Raw genomic sequence first — 18,213 nt, forward strand, 5'->3', positions numbered from 1 at the left:
AACTTGAAACCTAAGCATAACCAGGCCACTGGAACTAAAACAAAAGCATCACCATTTTAGTGGATTTTCAAAATAAGACTCAAACTTTCCAAACGTCTAGCAAATAATCTCAAATTCCCTGGCACAAAGAAGTAGGAAAATCACAAGTCACATGGGAAAAAAAAAAACAAAAAACAAAAAAAACAAAAGCAAAAACAAAAAAAAACCAACCCAAAGATACAGCACCAAGACGATACGAAGATGCAGCGCCAAGACAATACAAATGTTTGTCTTTTCTCCTCTCCCTCTCCCTCTATATCTCCCTCTCTCAATGGCCTCACTACATAGTTCTGGCTGTCCTGGAACTCACTCTGTAGACTAGATTGGCTTCAAACTCATAGAGATCTGCCTGCCTCTGCCTCCCTGTGTTGGGATTAAAGGTGTGTGCCACCAGGCCTGGCAGTATTTTCTAATACTGTTAAGCAGCTACTGTAAAAAAAAAAATTGTGTCAATGTGATTATGTTACCTACAATGATGAAATTTCAGCACAATCAATTAAAAATCAGGGCTGGTGAGATGGCTCAGTGGGTAAGAGCACCCGACTGCTCTTCCGAAGGTCCAGAGTTCAAATCCCAGCAACCACATGGTGGCTCACAACCATCCGTAAGGAGATCTGGCGCCCTCTTCTGGAGTGTCTGAAGACAGCTACAGTGTACTTACATATAATAAATAAATAAATCTTTAAAAAAAATCAATGTTTTTGTAATTTTGAATAAACCATAACCTATTATTACTTCGTTGAAATGTCAAAAATATGGAAAAAGATGCAGGGGAATCAAAAGACAAAGCACTTTACGCTTTCTGTCACTAGAAGCAGAGTCACACAGAAATGGGTAGAAATGACTTCAGCTGGTAGCAGAGACTTTCTCTTAGAAGGGATATATGTGAAAAAAACAAATTTCTGAAACTATTTCAGTTACAACTGATTTTTTAAAATATTAGTCAGTGACTGCAGAATTAGCGAAGCAGTTAAGAACATTTATTGACTGGCAAAGATCAACAAAATAACTGACAACAAATGCTGGAGAGGACATGGAGGGGAAGGGAACCTTTGTTCACTGTTGGGATTGCAAATTGGTCCAGCCTCTGGAAATCAACGTGGAGAACCTCAAGAAGCTAAAATTAATCTGTCACATGACTCAGCTATACTAACTCTAGACATATGCCCAAAGGACTCAACAGTCTCCTCCACAGACACTTGCTCAGCCATACTCACTGTGGCTCTAGTCACCATAACTAGGAAATAGATACGGTCTAAATGCTGTTCAGGTGATGAAGAGACAATAAAATGTAATACACACACACTAGGGAAGATTATTCAGCTGTAAAAATTGAAATTGTGAATTTTGCAGTTCTGGGTGGAACTAGAAAAGATCATACAGAGTGAAGTGACCGAGACTCCAAAGGACAAGTGTCATACATTCTCTCTCACCTGTGATTTCCAACCCTCAGCCTTCAGATGTGAGTGAATCAACTACAGTAAGTGCAGAAGCCAGGAAAGTGGAAGGGGGGCATGGTAGAGGGAGCAGTAGAAAGGGAGAGCAAGAGGGTACAAGTGATTTGAAGAGGGAAATGTGGAAAACAGAGCTATACATAAGGAAGGAGATAAATACAAAAGGAAGGAGGAGGGTAAAACAACAGTAACAATGTTTGATATTACCTATTCTCTGTCTACCTAAAACTACATATAATACATATATATAAGTCTGGGTATGCTTATACATATATAGTTTAAATGAAAATTTCCCATCTCACAATGCTTTCCGAAGAGCCATACACAATCTAACTAAAACTCCACCTCCAGCCATGAGAAACCATAGACTAAATACTGCTGTCCTTAATTGATCCTAGAGATGGAAGGTAAGTTGCTATTGCTGAAGGCACCATGTACATTAAACATGTAACCCAGAGAGGACCTGAGATGGATCTTGGAGGAGAACCTATTACTGCCACTTTACTAAACCAGCACAATCCCTAACTATATGCTAAATATGTATCCTTATACCCATAGATAAGTGTAGTCCTCACTGCTCATCAAAGAAACTTCTCTTTGCAACTATTACAGAAAGCCATAACTAATCAAAATGCAAAGAATAAAAGAGCATGTGGTGCCCAGTTCCAACTGATACAACTATAACACAATTCCTGCACCTAAGGTTCACAGATCATTTCAGAAGAGGAAACAAGAGTCAGAGGAACAGGAAGTTTGTTGTGAGATTGTGTCCCACAGAAAAGTCTTATCAACATGGATGACTAAATAGAACCTGAACAACAACAACATCAATAGATATGCTAACATGGAAGGGGGAATCTGCATAGGCCCCTCTGCTAGACAAAGCAGAACAGGCAACTAAGAAATGCTGAGAGCAAGAGATATAGACTCCCCCAGGGAAGAGCTCCCTAAATAGTTCTACAATACCAAGTAACATTATACAGACTGAGTAGGTTGCATTTCCAGATTTAGGAAAAGTATGTAACAATAATGAAAGAAAAGAGGTGATGGATTTGAGAGGGAGCAAGAGCAGCTACATGGAGGGGTACATGGGAAAGAGAAAAGGGAAGTGGGAAAATGATGATCATATTATAATTTTAAAAAATCATAATGCCAGGCATGGTGGCCCACACCTTTAATCCTAACAATGTGGAATCAGGGGCCGATGAATTGGAGTTTGAAGCCAGATTAGTGAGTTCCAGGATAGCCAGCACTATTTAGTGAGACCCTGCCTTGAAAATAAATCATTTTTTAAAAGTCTCAAGTTTGTTGCCCGGCACCCACATGGTAGTACACACAGTCTGTAACTCTAGTTCTAGGGTATCCAATGTGTTCTGCAGGCATCAAGCACACAAGTGGTACACAATACACATAAAATAATACAATAAGTAAGTCTAAAACATTTATCAAGGATCAGTAGTATGGCACTCTTCTAGCATGTGCAAAGTTCATCAATTGAATCTGTTCAGTTTAAGGAAAACTAGTTCAATCTCTAGTCATCTTATGGTAATGTAATGATATCTGGTTAAATAAATGTCCAGCTGGATTCAAATTTTATGTGTAAAAACATGAAAAATACTAATATTATGGGAAATCAGAGGCAAATATTCAGTTAGTCTTGGAGAGAGGAAAACCTGTCAGAAGATTTGAAGACATAACTAGTCATGAACTACAGGCTTGGGAAAGAACCATGGACAGTGGGGAGCACCACCATTCATGAGTCATGGCAGAAATGGGGGCTAACCAGAGTCAGGAGATAATTGATAAAACTATAAAAGAAAAAACTGAATATCCTCTGACAGGACACATGCTCAGAATGCTCTTTGTAGTGGGGCCTGAGCTCATGAAGCTCGGAGAGGCACATGCTCATGATTCCCTCTCACAGATATCTGCGCAATCCAAGAGTAACATGGTCCCAATCTGTTACAAGCAGATGCTGATAGAAAAAAGTAAGAAATAGAGAAAGAACCTGCCAGAGACCCCCCCATAGAGGACCTGAACCCATAGCAGGGTACCCAGGTGGGCCTGTACCACAAAAAGACTCTAAACGGTAGACATCCTCATGGTCAGTTCCTAGAGCAAATGTGAGAAGCCTGAGAGACAACCGACCTGAGAATTTATAGTTCCAAAGCAGAGGCCCTGAGCCTAAGAGAGCATCCACATAATGCCAGCTTCTTTCTCCTTCTTGCATAATCACCTGAGTTAGGTCAGCAGGTGCCTCTTCTTCCTGTATCAGTGGCTACAATTTAGCTACATCTTCGATTAACTAAATCCCAAGTGTCTGGGTACCCCTGTAAGGTTTTTTTTTTCCTTAATTAAATCATATGAAGTGGGAAGGCCTAAAACTCAGAAATCCATGAATTATTAATTTTGGAATTTTAGTTTCTTAAAAAAACACAGAAATATTGATGAATATGTTTTAGTTTTTTTTTTTTTTTGGTTTTTCGAGGCAGGGTTTCTCTGTTTCCTTGGCTGTCCTGGAACTCACTCTGTAGACCAGGCTGGCCTCGAACTCAGAAATCCGCTTGCCTCTGCCTCCCGAGTGCTGGGATTAAAGGCGTGCGCCACCACGCCCGGCCCATGTTTTAGTTTTAATCCCAGGTGTGGGGCTGCTTCAGATTGTCCACAGCAGCTGACTATGACTTGCCTAGTGCTCTAGCAGAGGCATGATTTTGCTAGCTGCAGATAGTTTCTTCAATGGTGTGATGTTTGGGATTCTGGGAACTTTTCAGAGTATATATAAATGCTAGGGCCTCAAAAGGCAGGATTGTTTGCTATTGGTCGCTGTTTGTTAAATAGTTGTATTCAAAGAAGAAAGAAGAAGAAATTATGTATCCTGACAGCAAAGATCAAACTTGCTCCGAGGAACTTGACACCCCAATCATCAGGGAGTAGATTAACAATAACATTGCCCTCTTTTTTTTTTTTCTATCCTTTCTTCTATCTAGTGTTAAAATGTTGAAAGGGTGGGAAAAAGAGGGTGGAGAGGGGTAGAGAAAAGAACTCACAAAATAGCCAAAGACAAGCCACAGATCTGCCTTCCTCTGCCTCCTGAGTGCTGGGATTAGGGTATGCACCACCACCACCCAGCTGGAAAGACCCATTTTTAATATAAATCTTTTGTGGTGGCTAGTTTGAATCTGGCCCACACCTTCTGGTGGCAATCTATATAAGGGATATAGAAGAAGGAATTGCCTGCTTGCACTCAATTTTGTTGGCAAGTTCATTCCTTCACTGACATCAGTATTCTGAAGACTAGAGGAGACATCCAACATCCTAGGCTGAACAACTACTGGATTCTTAGGCTCTCCATTGGTAGACAATCATTATTGGACTAGTTGGACTACAGCCTATAAGTCTTTATAATGAATTACCTTTCTATATCTATGTATAGATTCATTTTTATCAGTTCTGTTCTTCTAGAGCACTGGTTCTCAACCTGTAAGTGGTGACCCCTTTGAGTCACCTTTCATAAGGGTCACTAAGACCATCAAAAAACACAGATATTTATGATTCATAACAGTAGCAAAAGTTATGAAGTAGCAATGAAAATAATTATACAGTTAAGGGTCACTACAACATGAGGAACTATATTAAGGGGTCACAGAATTAGGAAGATTGAGAACCACTGCTCTAGAGAACACTAATTAATATATTAGGTAAAATCCTAACTACTAATTAGGGACTTATGGGAAGGACAAAAAGGAAAGATGACTTATATTTTCTTATTCTTTAAAATTTCACATTATTTTATGTCAAATATTTCTTACTATATACATTATTTAGTTTATATTTTAATTATTCATATATGTAATTCATGTATTTAAATCTAGGAGGACTCAGATAAATGTATAATACAAGAGATGTTAAAAATAAAAAATGAGGCCAGGTGGTGGTGGTGCACACGCCTTTAATCCCTGCACTTAAGAAGCAGAAGGAGGTGGATCTCTGAGTTTGAGATTAGCCTGGTTCACAGAGTGAGTTCCATGATAGCCAGGGCTGTACAGAGAAACCCTGTCTCAAAAAACAGAAATATAAAAATATTTAAAATGAAGAAAAGAATAGTATTTTATGAATATACCTGTTTAATGGACTGTATGAAAATACAGGTGATTCATGTATTTAAATCTTGATGGTCTTAAAACTTGAATAAGAGTGGTGGTTTTTGCATCTTTCTGTACTTGAAGAACTTCTCTATGAGAAATTAACAAGTCTTTGTGTATATTTATGTTTGTATTGGTGTGTGCATGTGAAGACCAGAAATCAACCTTGGGTGGCATTCTTCAGGAGCCACCTACTTTGTTTTTTGAAATGGGGTCTCTTATTGGCCCCAAACTCACTAAATAGGCTAAGCCAGCTGCACATCAAGCCCAAGAGATCTTTCTGCCCTCACCTCTCCAACACTGGAACTACAAGCATACACTACTACACCCAGCATTTTTATCTGGGTGTTAGGTGACTGAACTCAGACCCTCATGCTTGTGCGGCAAGTACATTATCTAGGTCAACAAGTCTCCTTTATACCAAAAATATAATAAAGCCATTTAGAAAGCGATCTGGCTGGGAGTGGTGCACACCTGTAATCCTACCCATCAGGTGGCTATATCTAGACTACAAAGCAAGGCCTTCTTTTTAAAAATTACACCCAAAATTGTTACTATAAATGTAAGGGCATTTATAACTTTCCATTAAAAATGGTCAATAGAGACAGGTGGTGGTGGTGCACACCTTTAGTCCCAGCACTTGGGAGGCAGAGGCAGGCATATCTCTCTGTGAGTTAGAGGCCAGCCTGGTCTACACAGCAAGTTGGAGGCCAGCCAGGGCTACACAGAGAAACTCTATCTCTAAAAGACAGAACAAAACCCCCCAAACCCAACCTTTAGTAATTATGAGATGGAGATGGTTTTCGCAGATAGCACTTTGGTTGGAGTCACCTTCCCAAGGCAAATCCTTCTGCCCTCCTCACCAGACTGTCTGAGTTTCTGGTAGAAAACAGCTATTCTATTCTCAGAGCACATAGTTGATGCTTCAATACCAGAGAAATAAACACAGAGTAAAGCACAATTAGCACCATAAGGTTCTCTTCTGGGAACACAATGTGCAGATGCAAAAGTACATTAGGCATGGAAATGGGCAAGAACTTACTGGATGCTTGGCTGAAAGTCTCCCTGTCACAGTTCCAGTCTGATTCCATGTAGAAGAGATGGAGCCCTTGATCAATTAAGAAGAATCAGTTTAAACCTATGCAATATGGTGTGAGAAAGAACACACAGGCCCTTTACCTACAACCCTCCCTGTTCCTCTTGAAAGTTACTAAACAGCCTTTGAGATCGGGGACAGCTGAAGGATGTTCCCTCTAACCCAAGCAGCAGTAGGACAAGTAGAACCATGTCTGTTATTAACTCTACATGTGGGTCAAGGGGGCTTTAGAGACAGCATAAACTCAAGTGAGATCATGACACATGTTCTGTTGCTTGTGTGCAGTCTTTTAAGTCACAGACACCTCTGACTGTAGCTTTCTCATGGGCAAATAAATGTCTGTGATGGATATAATTGGTTGCCTTGACTATATCTGCAATTAACTAAAACCCAATTGGCTGGGTACACCTGTGAGGGATTTTTTTTTCTTAATTAAATAATTTGAAGTGAGAAAACCTCCTTTTAATCCCAGTCTTTTGTGGTGGGAAGATAGACCTTTAATCCAGATCTTTGGAGGAGAGAAAATCTACTTGGCCACACCTTCTGGTGGCAGCCTTTATAGGACACAAAAGGAGGAAACTTACACTTACTAGCCTGTTTACACTCACTAGCAAGTCCATTCTGTCACTGGCATTAGAGCCTACTTCTTTGGATTCTAATATATATTTTAGACCAACTGAGACACCCAGCCTTATGGACTGAAAACTATTGGATTCTTGGACTTTCATTGTTGGACTAGCTGGATCATAGCCCATAAATCACCCTCATATAATCTGTCTGTGTATGTATCTATGTTTGTGTGTATATATGTGTATGTGTATATATGCATATGTGTGTGTATGTATGTATGTATGTATATTCATCCTATCAGTTCTGTTTCTCTAAAGAACTCTGACTAATATATTACCTCACATGGCTCCAGAAAAAGGCAGTACAGTAGATGTGAAAGCAAGGCTAGCTGCCTCATATGGAGAATCTGATGACATAAAACCAACTGCACAGAGCTGGAGAGACAGCTCAACTATTAAAATCTAGGCTCACAACCCAAACCAACCTGCACTGTGCTGAGATTTAATAATACAAACACAGTCCATAGTTCCAAGAACAAGTTCCTCCTTTACTGTAAAAGTGGTATGTGTATCTAAATTCAAAATAAACCTTATTACTAATCCAAATTTCTTTTTTGTTAAGCCTTAGTTACCTTTTTCATATAAGCTAGTAATCCATCTATGAAAGTTGACTTGATCTTGTGAACCTACATCATAAAGATAAGAACAGTTATATTCTTAGGAACTTGTTTAAGCATTCAAGGAGACCAACTCTATAGCAGTGGTTCACTTAGGGATGGTCATGTGGTGTAGAATTCACCTTGGACAGCCTCAAGTGGTGCCAGGATTGAATAACACAGATTGGCAAAGAAAGATGCCAGTTTGTCATTCTGCAGTATTTCTAGGCTACAGAGATGCTACAAAATTGCACTGTAACTTTAATCTTTTTAAAATCATGTTTTTAATGATGGTTCTTAAACACTTTAATCTTCTTTGTAGCTCACTGCCACCAGAGGTAGTGGAAAAGAAAGGATATTGAGTAAGTGGACCTACTTAGAACGGTTCTTTGGAACGATTCCTATCTGTGTTGTCTGGAAATTAGCAGTTCAGTTCACAGGTTAGCAGTAACAGTTGGATCTACTTGCAAACACTTCACAGACATACCAGCAGTCCAATTGGGTAGAGTCAGGACAGCAAACATGAGTCAGCAGTGGTGGCACAGCAGCAGGGACCAGCAGGAACACCAGAAGTTCTCCATTGTGTCTCTCTCAATGGAGTGAAGTTCAACAAAGAGGTAAAACCAACAAGCATTGCACAACTAGCTCTGTAAGCAAGCCTAGCTCAGCCTCTGTCGCTGTCCATCGAGTCCTATTTATATCCCTCCATGTGTCCTCTGTGGGTCTTGCCTCAGCACAAGTCTGACTTGGCAAAACTCCATGTGTGTTTGTCTCAGCTGAAATCACTCTGCCAATCAGCCCAAGTTCTCACAAGTGGAAAAAAAGCCTGGGCACACCACCAGAATATTTTGGTGCATTTCTCTCTATGGAGCCCCAACAAATAGAGCTCAACTACACAATGTAAGGCAGACCAATACATGTGTGTTGTTAGTGAAGGATCCTTCCTTCATCATGTGTCCTTTTATGTGTTTGCTTTAGCAGAACATCCTTTCACCTGTATCTGCTTCAGCTAAATGTTCATTCACCAGTCTGCCTTAGTCTTTTGCCTGTGTCCACTTCAGAAAAATACTCCTTCACGTGTTTTCCCTAACAAAACACCATCCAGCACAACTGACTTTCCAGAGAACCCTTAAGTTTCTACTTCACTGCACAGATCTTCAACACTCTCCTCAGTGTCCCCAGCAGTGGGCCTTTCTAGTTCTCTCCCCAGCCTTATATCACTTCGGAAAGATCACTAGGTTGGTATCAATGCATTTCTGTAGGCTCATTAGACAAGAGCAGTGTTGTTTGGTTTGTAAATGTGGTTAGTGGGAACATGAAATAAAGGGCAGGTATATGAATCGAGGAAACATAATTAACTAAGAGAGGAAAGGGGGCATGCCACTAACACCCCCCCCCAGTAAATATCGCTGTCTTAGAGCCTGGGAACTAGGGGAATGACAAGATTGTTGTGAGAAATAGTAGATGTCTCATTTTCACTTGAAGAAACTGGGTACAGGCCATCAATTTCCTTCCTCATATGACTCCATAGGCTTCCAGTATTAGAGTAGACTTGGACTTGAGTAAGATGACATCCAGTGATGAAGAAGTAGGGCTAACAAGGGCACAGTAAATAATAGCACTATTGTTTGGTTTGTAATTGTGATTACTGGATTACAGAAAACATGAAATAAAGGACAAGTATGTGTCAGGACAAAAAAGGCATGATAAAGTTGGTTGAGAACATATTATCTCCTTAGAACTCCGTTAAAGCATGTCAACAAATATGGCATTGTAAATAGACAGGTTGGATAGTTCTCCTTCATCACAACATCACAAACCATTTATACACACACACACAGAGGCGGGAGGGGGAGATGGGGGGAAGGGAATCAACTTACCTGTCTATATTCCAAAATTAACTTGGGTAATGGGTGAAGGTCTTGAAGAGAATTTAACTAAAAAATGAAAATATGTATTACCAATATAATTTCTTCATTTCAACATTCCAAATGTTTACTTTCAATTGGAGGGTGTGCTTCTAATAAATGATATAATTTAACATATTTTCCAAAATGAAGATTCGTAACAAAGTATCTTACTCCCATATCAAGTTCCTTAATCCCAACCCTTATAAAATCATTCTGACATCTAGTCAGGAGTTAAAATTACTTCATATAAGCTGAGAAATAAGAGTCTTCTTCAGACCTTAAATTACCAAAATCTAAGTCTCACACAAAGGAATAAATCAAGTGTCCCCAAATATAAAATCCATGCTACAGCAGCACCCAACATTTGACTGAGTGAAACTTCAGGGAGCTAGCATAAGCTTTGAAATCCTAAAGCCACAGTATTGAACACACAGTACTACTTATCCCAATCTGTAAATATGAAGTTCAAAAAGAGGAAAAATCAGCCAGCAGTCATAGAGCTCAAGGTGTGAAAAAGGCGCAGAACCTAGTGTGGAACTGGGATATGTATTCTCTGCCATGAGAGCAGGTGCACAGTGTGGTCACAGGAGGTAGTTCTATGTGCCTGTGCCTGTGAGTGCTCAGCATTACTAAAGATGGTCTGACAGAACAGACTGCAAAATCAGTCACATCTGAAATCATCCTTGACCTTCCAGCCTTACTCACAGCAAATCTTATGGTTTCTCCTTACAAAATATGTCAAAATCTGCCTTTTTCGAACAGTCCTTTGTCCTGTCATTTACTTTCTCTCCTGGTCTCACAGGCAAATACACTCATATGCCTAGACACACAAATATGTGCACACATAAAATACACACATAGGCACTCTCACACACACATGCACATACACATACATACATGTGCTCTCTCTCTCTCTCTCTCTCTCTCTCTCTCTCTCTCACACACACACACACACACACACACACACACACTTAAAAGCACTAAATTATCCTTCTCCAGAAGTATAATCAGCCAGACATTCCTGGAGGGCAGCTACCTGCTCATCTCCTGGTGTACAGCCAGAAGCATAACTCTGAGTGAGAGCACCTTGTCTAAATGGTCTGCTGCCAGCACAGAAGGCAGCTTGTACCTGGTGGAGACACATGGACATGTCAGAAAGACGAGGAAGCTAGACCATGGCTTACCATGGCTTCTGATGTGGACAGCTGCTTCTGCAGCCCAGTTCTGGGAAGATGCTTCCTCTGACTCAACAGGTGCAGCTTCAACTTGCCAAAGAGGATCTTAAACAAAAGCAATGCATGTAAAAAAGATCCAGATTTGAAAAAAATGAACATAGCCATCACAGCTGTAGACACTACTCTGAGGATACACACCTGAATAGATAGTACAACAGGCTCGGCTCCTCATTTATAAAGACCTTGATTTCATGTATCTCATAATGCTCATCACGTGTGAGAACATGAATACTTTAAATCATTTGCAGACAGTATTATATATTCAGGATAAACCATCTTTTAAATTTTAAATTCTTGAGTAATGTTATGAAGCGAAAGAGCCAACAAGCAGCTGAAAGAATCAGATGCAGATATTTGCACCCAAACAATGGACAGAAGCAGCTGACCCCTGTTGTTGAATTAGGAAAGACTGAAAGAAGCTGAGGAGAAGGGAGATCCTGTAGGAGGACCACAGTCTCAATTAACCTGGACCCCAGAGATCTCTCAGATACTGGAACACCAACCAGGCAGCATACATCAGCTGATATGAGGCCCCCAACACACATACATAGAGGACTTTGGGGTCTGTGTTCATTCAGAGATGATGCACCTAACTCTCAAGAGACTGGAGGCCCCAGGGAATTTAGAGGTCAGGTTGGGTGGGGAATGAGGACATCCACATGGAGACAGGTGGGTGGGGATGAGGTACGGGGTGTGGAACAGTTGGAGGGTGGATCAGGGTGGGAGGGTGGATAAAATGTGGAGTGTAATAAAAATAAATAAATTAATTAAAAAATTCTTGAGTAAAACACTTAGCTTTTGAAAGGACAAAATTTAACATTACCAACCAGGTATAGTGGTCCATGGCTGTAATCTCAGTACTTGGGAAGGTGAGGTGGGAGGACTGTCATGGGTTGGAGTGAGCATACAGCCATGCACTACATAGGGAGTTCTAGGCAAGTCTGGGCTACAGAATGAGACACTGTCTCAAAATAAAAAAAAAAAATGAAATTGAGCCTTACCTCACGAAGTTGATTATTACTCATTATAAGAAACTGTTCTCCGGCAACAAAATGGGCTTCTTGCTCCAATTCCTTGAGGCGAGCCTGAAAAATTGAAAAACCATTCACAGACTTTATGATATAAAATAATTTAAACTTCTCATCAAGCAACTCTCAACAAAAGCCTTTAATGGAATAAAAAGTCACCTATAATTTACCAAAATGAACTTTAAAAACATACATATGACTTGTGATGGCTAAAACTTAAAGAAGCAAAAATAATAGTACTTCAAAATGAGAGCATCACTATTAGAACTAGAAAAGGGATCCATTATTATGAGAAATAAGACAGAAAAAGAGAAGGTATGGGTTACAGCTTACACACACAATAGATCAAGATGTCCACTAAGTCAGTAGAGGACATATAAAAGACTTAATGAAGGGCTGGCTGTGGGTAAAAGGCACAAGCCTGATAACCTGAGCTGCATCCCTGGGACTCACATGGTGGAAGGAAAACTGAATCCCTGAAGACCTCTACACACCCTTACACACACACACACACACACACACCTTTTAGAGACTTGATGATTGTTTTCAAAGAGAAACCAATAGCCAATGATGACAGAAAACAATTTACTTCATCCATAGTAAGGAAGACAAACCAAACTGATGCATGCTCTATGATAGTTGCAACCTATAGACAACCAGATGCCTCTTGCCTGGGATAGACATCACCCTGGCAGAGCTTAGTAGCACTGAGCAAAATACATTGATAACATCAAGGCTAAGATACAGATAATTGAGAGGCTGTATACAAACTATTGATTTACTCACAGTTCAACAATAAGCCAAACTATATTGTTTAGACAATGAAATAGAGAACATGTGAAGAATAGCAAGAATGAAATCCCTTCTAAGACAGGGTGGTAGTATTTTGGGTAACAGAATACACTTCTGCCAGGAAAAGCACATAAGGCTCTAGATATCCCATGGTGCAGGGTGGTGGTGGCGCATGCCTTTAATCCCAGCACTTGGGAGGCAGAGACAGGCAGATTTCTGAGTTCCAGGCCAGCATGGTCTACAAAGTGAGTTCCAGGACAGCCAGGGCTACACAGAGAAATCCTGTCTCAAAAAACCAAAAGAAAAAGAAAAAGAAAAAAAGAAATAAAAAATAAAAAAGATATCCCATGGTTTAACCTGGGTGATAGATACCAGAGTTATCTTTTGGGTTGTTTAGATGGAATTTAAAAATATTTTTCATACATCTTTATGTACCTTTCCATATTTTCATTCTTTAGGAAATGTACCACAGTTCCTTGGATGAACTGTAGGGAGCAAATGTCCTTACAAGAAAAATAATCTAACTTGATGGTCCACTGACGAACTGCCCCTAACACACACTAGAGCAATGCTTGTCCTCCCTACATGAGTGCATGTCAGCCACCATTATATTGCTGTAAAGAGCATGACCAAGGCAATACTTATAAAAGGAAGTATTTAATTGGATTTTTCAAGGCAGGACTTCTCTGTGTAGTCCTGACTGTCCTAGAACTCACTCTGCAAACCAGGCTGGCATCAAACTCAGAACTTCACCTGCCTCTGCCTCCAGAGTTCTGGGACTAAAGGCTATGCTATCATCATCTGACTGAGAGTTCTACTCTTGATCCACAGGCCAAACAGAGGGGGAGGGCGAGAGGGAGAGAGGGGGTGGAGATGGAGACAGAGACAGACAGACACTGGGCTTGGCATGGGCTTTTGAAACCTCAAAGCCTACACCCCTAGTGCCACACTTCCTCCAACAAGACCATACCTCCAAATTCTTCTAATCCTTTAAAATAGTGCTACTCTCTAGTGACTAAGCATTTGAATATATAAGCCTACAGAGACCATTCTTATTCAAACAATAATGTTCCAGTCCCTGGGCCTCAGACATAGGCTTGTAGCCATAACATAATGCAAAAATGCATTCAGACCAATTTCAAAAGTCCCCATAGTCTATCATAGTCTCAACACTGCTTAACAATCCAAAATTCAAAGTCTCTGAAATTCATGGCAATTTCTTAATTGTAACCACCTGTAAAATCAAAATAAAAAAGCAGATCACATACAACATTCAATGTCATAGAATATACATACCACTCCAAAAGGGAAGAAAAGAAGCATAAGTGAGGAAATACTGGACAAGAGCAATACATAAAACCAGCAGGGCAAACTCCAAACTCTGCATCTCCATGTCTGATGTCAAAGTGTTCTTTAGAGCTCCAAGTCCTTTTAGTTTTGTTGACTACAACCCAGTTTTCTCTCTCTTGGACTGGTTCCACATTCAGTGATATCCCACAACTCAGTCATCTCCAACATCTTGATATCTCCAACACAATCTAGGATTCACCTTTATAGCTTCAAAAAATGGCATCTCTGAGCCAGGCGTGGTGGTGCACGCCTTTAATCCCAGCACTTGGGAGGCAGAGGCAGGCGAATTTCTGAGTTCAAGGCCAGCCTGGTCTACAGAGCGAGTTCCAGGACAGCCAGGGCTATACAGAGAAACCCTGTCTCAAACAAACAAACAAACAAACAAACAAAAAAAAAAAGAGGCATCTCTGAGCTGCCATGAATTTACACCTCTGACACACAGCTAGCCTCAGTGGCTTTCATTAGCTGTGGAGAGATATTCCACAACTGCTTCTTGTATCCTTGACTCTAAGGCCAGAAGATACAAATAGCTGTGGCCAAAGCTGACAACTTCTGCTGCTTGCTGGGTCTAGAACTTGGCCTCCATGTTCAATTACACTTGCATCAGCTTTCTATTGTTGATGGTTTCCTTTATGGCTTAATCTTTTCTTTAATTCCTTTTTATAAATTGGAGGCTTAGCTGGATGGGGTCTTTTCCTGAGGTTATCACTCCCTTTATTTCATTTAGCATCAGGCTTTTCTTTAAGTTCTTGTTTGTCTATTTGTTGAAGACAGGATTTCTCTGTGTAGTCCTGGCTGTTCTGGAACACACTCTATAGATCAGGCTAGTCTCAAACTCAGTGATCTGCCTGCCTCTGCCTCCCATGTGCTGGGATTTAAAGGTGTGCACCACCACGTTTAAGCTCAACTCCTTGATCTCAGGACCTGGCTCTAACATCACCTTTTCTGGTGCTTTTTTTCTCCTTACACTGTATATTTTATATTTGTCTTTGTCCAGCTTGCTCCTTTTCAGTATAGATCTACATAAGATTGATTACTAATAACCACAGGATATAGTGTCAATACTGGCCTTTCTTGAAATCTCTTCTGCTAATACCATTAATCCAAAATTCTTCAATTTAGCCTCAGACAGGCTTTTAGGACAAGAGCAAAAAGCAGCCACGTTCTTTGCTAAATTATCACAAGAATGACTTCTAGGCTAGTTGCTAATATTCTTTTCTCTGAAGCCTCTTGAGCTCAGCCATTATAATTTACATTGCTCTCACCATTACTGTATCCCATGTTCCTAATAGAATGGTCCATTAAACTCTGCTTAAAGCATTCAATCACTTTTCTCATCCAAAGTCCCAAAGTCTTCCACATTCCTCCAAACAAACAGCATGGTCAGGTCTGTCACAGAAATATCCTAGTCCCTGGTACCAACTTGTGTCTTAGTCACTGTTCAATTGCTGTGAAGAGACACTAACCAAGGCAACTCTTTTCAAAGAAAGCATTTAATTGGAGGCTTGCTTACAATTTCAGAGGTTAGTCCATTATTATCACAGTGAGGAGCATGGTGACATGTAGGTACACATGGTGCTGGAGAAGTAGCTGAGAATTCTATATCTTGATCCACAGGCCGAGAGAGAGACATTGGGATTAGCATGGGTTCTTGAAACCTCAAAGCCTACCCTCCATGACACACTTCCCCCAACAAAGTCATATCTCTAATCCTTCTAATTCTTTCAAATAGTGCCACTTCCTGGTAACTAAGCATTCAAATATGTAAGCCTACTGGGGCTATTCTTATTCAAACCATTCAGTGCAGTAGATGTCAGTGAGGTATAAACTCTTCAACTTACGATCTTCCCCTCTAGGAGTACAGGAGAAGGAAGAACAGTACCAATACCACACTAGGACCAATAGTGAAGGAAAGAAAATCAGAATCTACAAGAGCAATGACAAGTACAGACTCTGAAATGATAGCTTACCCCGAGGAGTGCCGATGTCCTCTCCATTTCTTCTTTGTCAACTGGAATCTTATAGTTTTCCATCACTGTGAAATCAAAGTCAAAAGCAGATCATGTTTTCATTGTATTAATCAATCCTTTCCAGAAGACTAAAGAGCCCCACTCTTTCATGATAACAATGATAACAATGTTCATTTACTCAGGTCTCACTGAAGTCAATCTCTGTTCTGTGAGGAAACAGAAGCATCAAAATAATTGGACTGCTGGGGATACAGTCTAGTAACAGGACACTTGCCCAATACAAGCCAGGTCCTGGGCTCAGTTCCCAAGTATGAAGGATGTGGGACTATATTGGCCCCAGTCTGGCTCTTTGCATGTCTGGATGGAGAGTCAATCCTGGCTCTGCAGCAGGACCTGGTCAGAGGCAGATGGGCAAAAGTCTCGGAACATGCTTAAATGGAGAGTCTTAAGTACTAGAGGAGAAAAGCACAGAACTGTAGGATTAGCCTTAAGTTAAGATAACACAGGTTGGTAAATGTCAATGAGACCTCCTTCTGGCTAGACAGAACAGGGAGGATCTTTATAGCTGAATGCCAGATGTTCAAGTCCTTCGAGACCAGGAAACGATGCCCCCAAACCCTCTTGTTGCAGAAGAGAAGGCCATGTGCTAGCAACTTCCTTGGATGAACTACAGCGCCCACTCTATTACAGGGTGAAGAGAAAGTCATTCCTGAACAACTCAAAGGTGCTCCAAAAGGATGGCTATGCTTTGCTTTTATGGAAACTCACCTGCCAAAATTGGTATCAATGGAAGCTCCAAAGTACAAAATAGCTGCCATAAGCCATAAGCCTGCTTTACAGGAAGAGATAATATAAATATAGATTTGAGTTGTTATTATTTACATTTTGTTGAAAAGAACTTGACTTGGTTGTGTTATGATTAAAGCTACCTCAGTCTGAAGTAGTTTCTCATCATAGCTTCATTCTTTTTAGATAAAACTCTTATTTCCATCACAGAGATTATTTCCTTACTATCTGGATATCTAGTAGATATATTCCAAAATTTCACAAGGCCTTTGCTTTCTCACTTTCAGGAGTATTTGTATGATTTGAGTCTTCCATTTTAACTACAGAATGGCTCACTGAATTTCAATCATTTTATCTAGTTTTCAATCTTGCATTATTGGCCCTTCAGACTAGTCAGGAGTGTTGGAATCTTTTATGTTAGGCCACTGCTTTTAAAAGCATGAAATCCTTCCTCTTTTATGCATATCACCTTCCATTTTGTTTGTTTATTTATAGGCCCTTATTTACACACAGAGTGTCATGTAGCCCAGTCTAGCCTCAAACGCTCCATAGATGAGCCTGCTTTTGAACTTCTACCTACTCTCACTCTCTAAGTGCTGGGATTATAGGATGTCCATCACACCAGATTTTCTATGATGTTTACTGTAGTATTTCCTGCTGTTGCCTAAGAATGCTGGGCCTCATCTTCTAGTTCCCCTCAATTTCTCTGTCTGTACCTGCACTCTAAGGTAGACTGATCCTCTCTAGAACACATCAAATGAGCTCTTCCTCAACCCTTAGCCAGTTTTCCTGTTTGAGAAGTTCCTAAGGGCAGGAGAGGAGAGAAGCAGCTTGACTTAGAGCCAGGGATGGGAAAGCCTCCAGCTATATAGCCTGTCCTAGGAAGCTTCTCATCTTTCCAGTCTCCTTCACCTTTGCCTCAGAACATGGTCTTTCCTTCAGTTTTCCTCAGTTGTCTCTTCATTGGCTACAGCATCCCAATAAGAATCTAACTGAAGCAAGTTGGGTCCATTCTACTACTAACTAAAATAACTCTTAGCATCAGAAACACTCTATTTAAATGTGAGGCTTTGAAAAAATTGCTTTCAATATACAGAACCTATTTTAAAACTTCAGGAATTATCATTTTAGTCTTTCCTTTTCTAAATGAGGCACAGGTTAACTTGGCCTTAGGACAAACATTCAC

The 18,213-nt window shown here is 40.3% G+C and overlaps 1 protein-coding gene across 1 annotated transcript in view; it reads right to left on the reverse strand.

Annotated features, from left to right (window-relative positions):
* The window catches only part of Poln (DNA polymerase nu), a 141,797-nt gene that overhangs the window by 101,981 nt on the left and 21,603 nt on the right, over positions 1 to 18,213 (reverse strand). The window contains exons 8-14 of the mRNA XM_085836355.1: positions 17,010 to 17,070; positions 16,242 to 16,306; positions 12,103 to 12,186; positions 11,051 to 11,146; positions 9,837 to 9,893; positions 7,933 to 7,986; positions 6,678 to 6,743 (exon numbers count right to left, since the gene is read on the reverse strand). Of these exons, the coding sequence (XP_085692481.1) occupies positions 6,678 to 6,743; positions 7,933 to 7,986; positions 9,837 to 9,893; positions 11,051 to 11,146; positions 12,103 to 12,186; positions 16,242 to 16,306; positions 17,010 to 17,070 (483 nt within the window). The remainder of the gene's footprint in view (positions 1 to 6,677; positions 6,744 to 7,932; positions 7,987 to 9,836; positions 9,894 to 11,050; positions 11,147 to 12,102; positions 12,187 to 16,241; positions 16,307 to 17,009; positions 17,071 to 18,213) is intronic.

This window comes from Mus caroli, unplaced genomic scaffold (assembly GCF_978045245.1).
Source record: "Mus caroli unplaced genomic scaffold, Mus_caroli_1 scaffold_4, whole genome shotgun sequence".
In the NCBI taxonomy this organism is placed as follows: domain Eukaryota; kingdom Metazoa; phylum Chordata; class Mammalia; order Rodentia; family Muridae; genus Mus; species Mus caroli.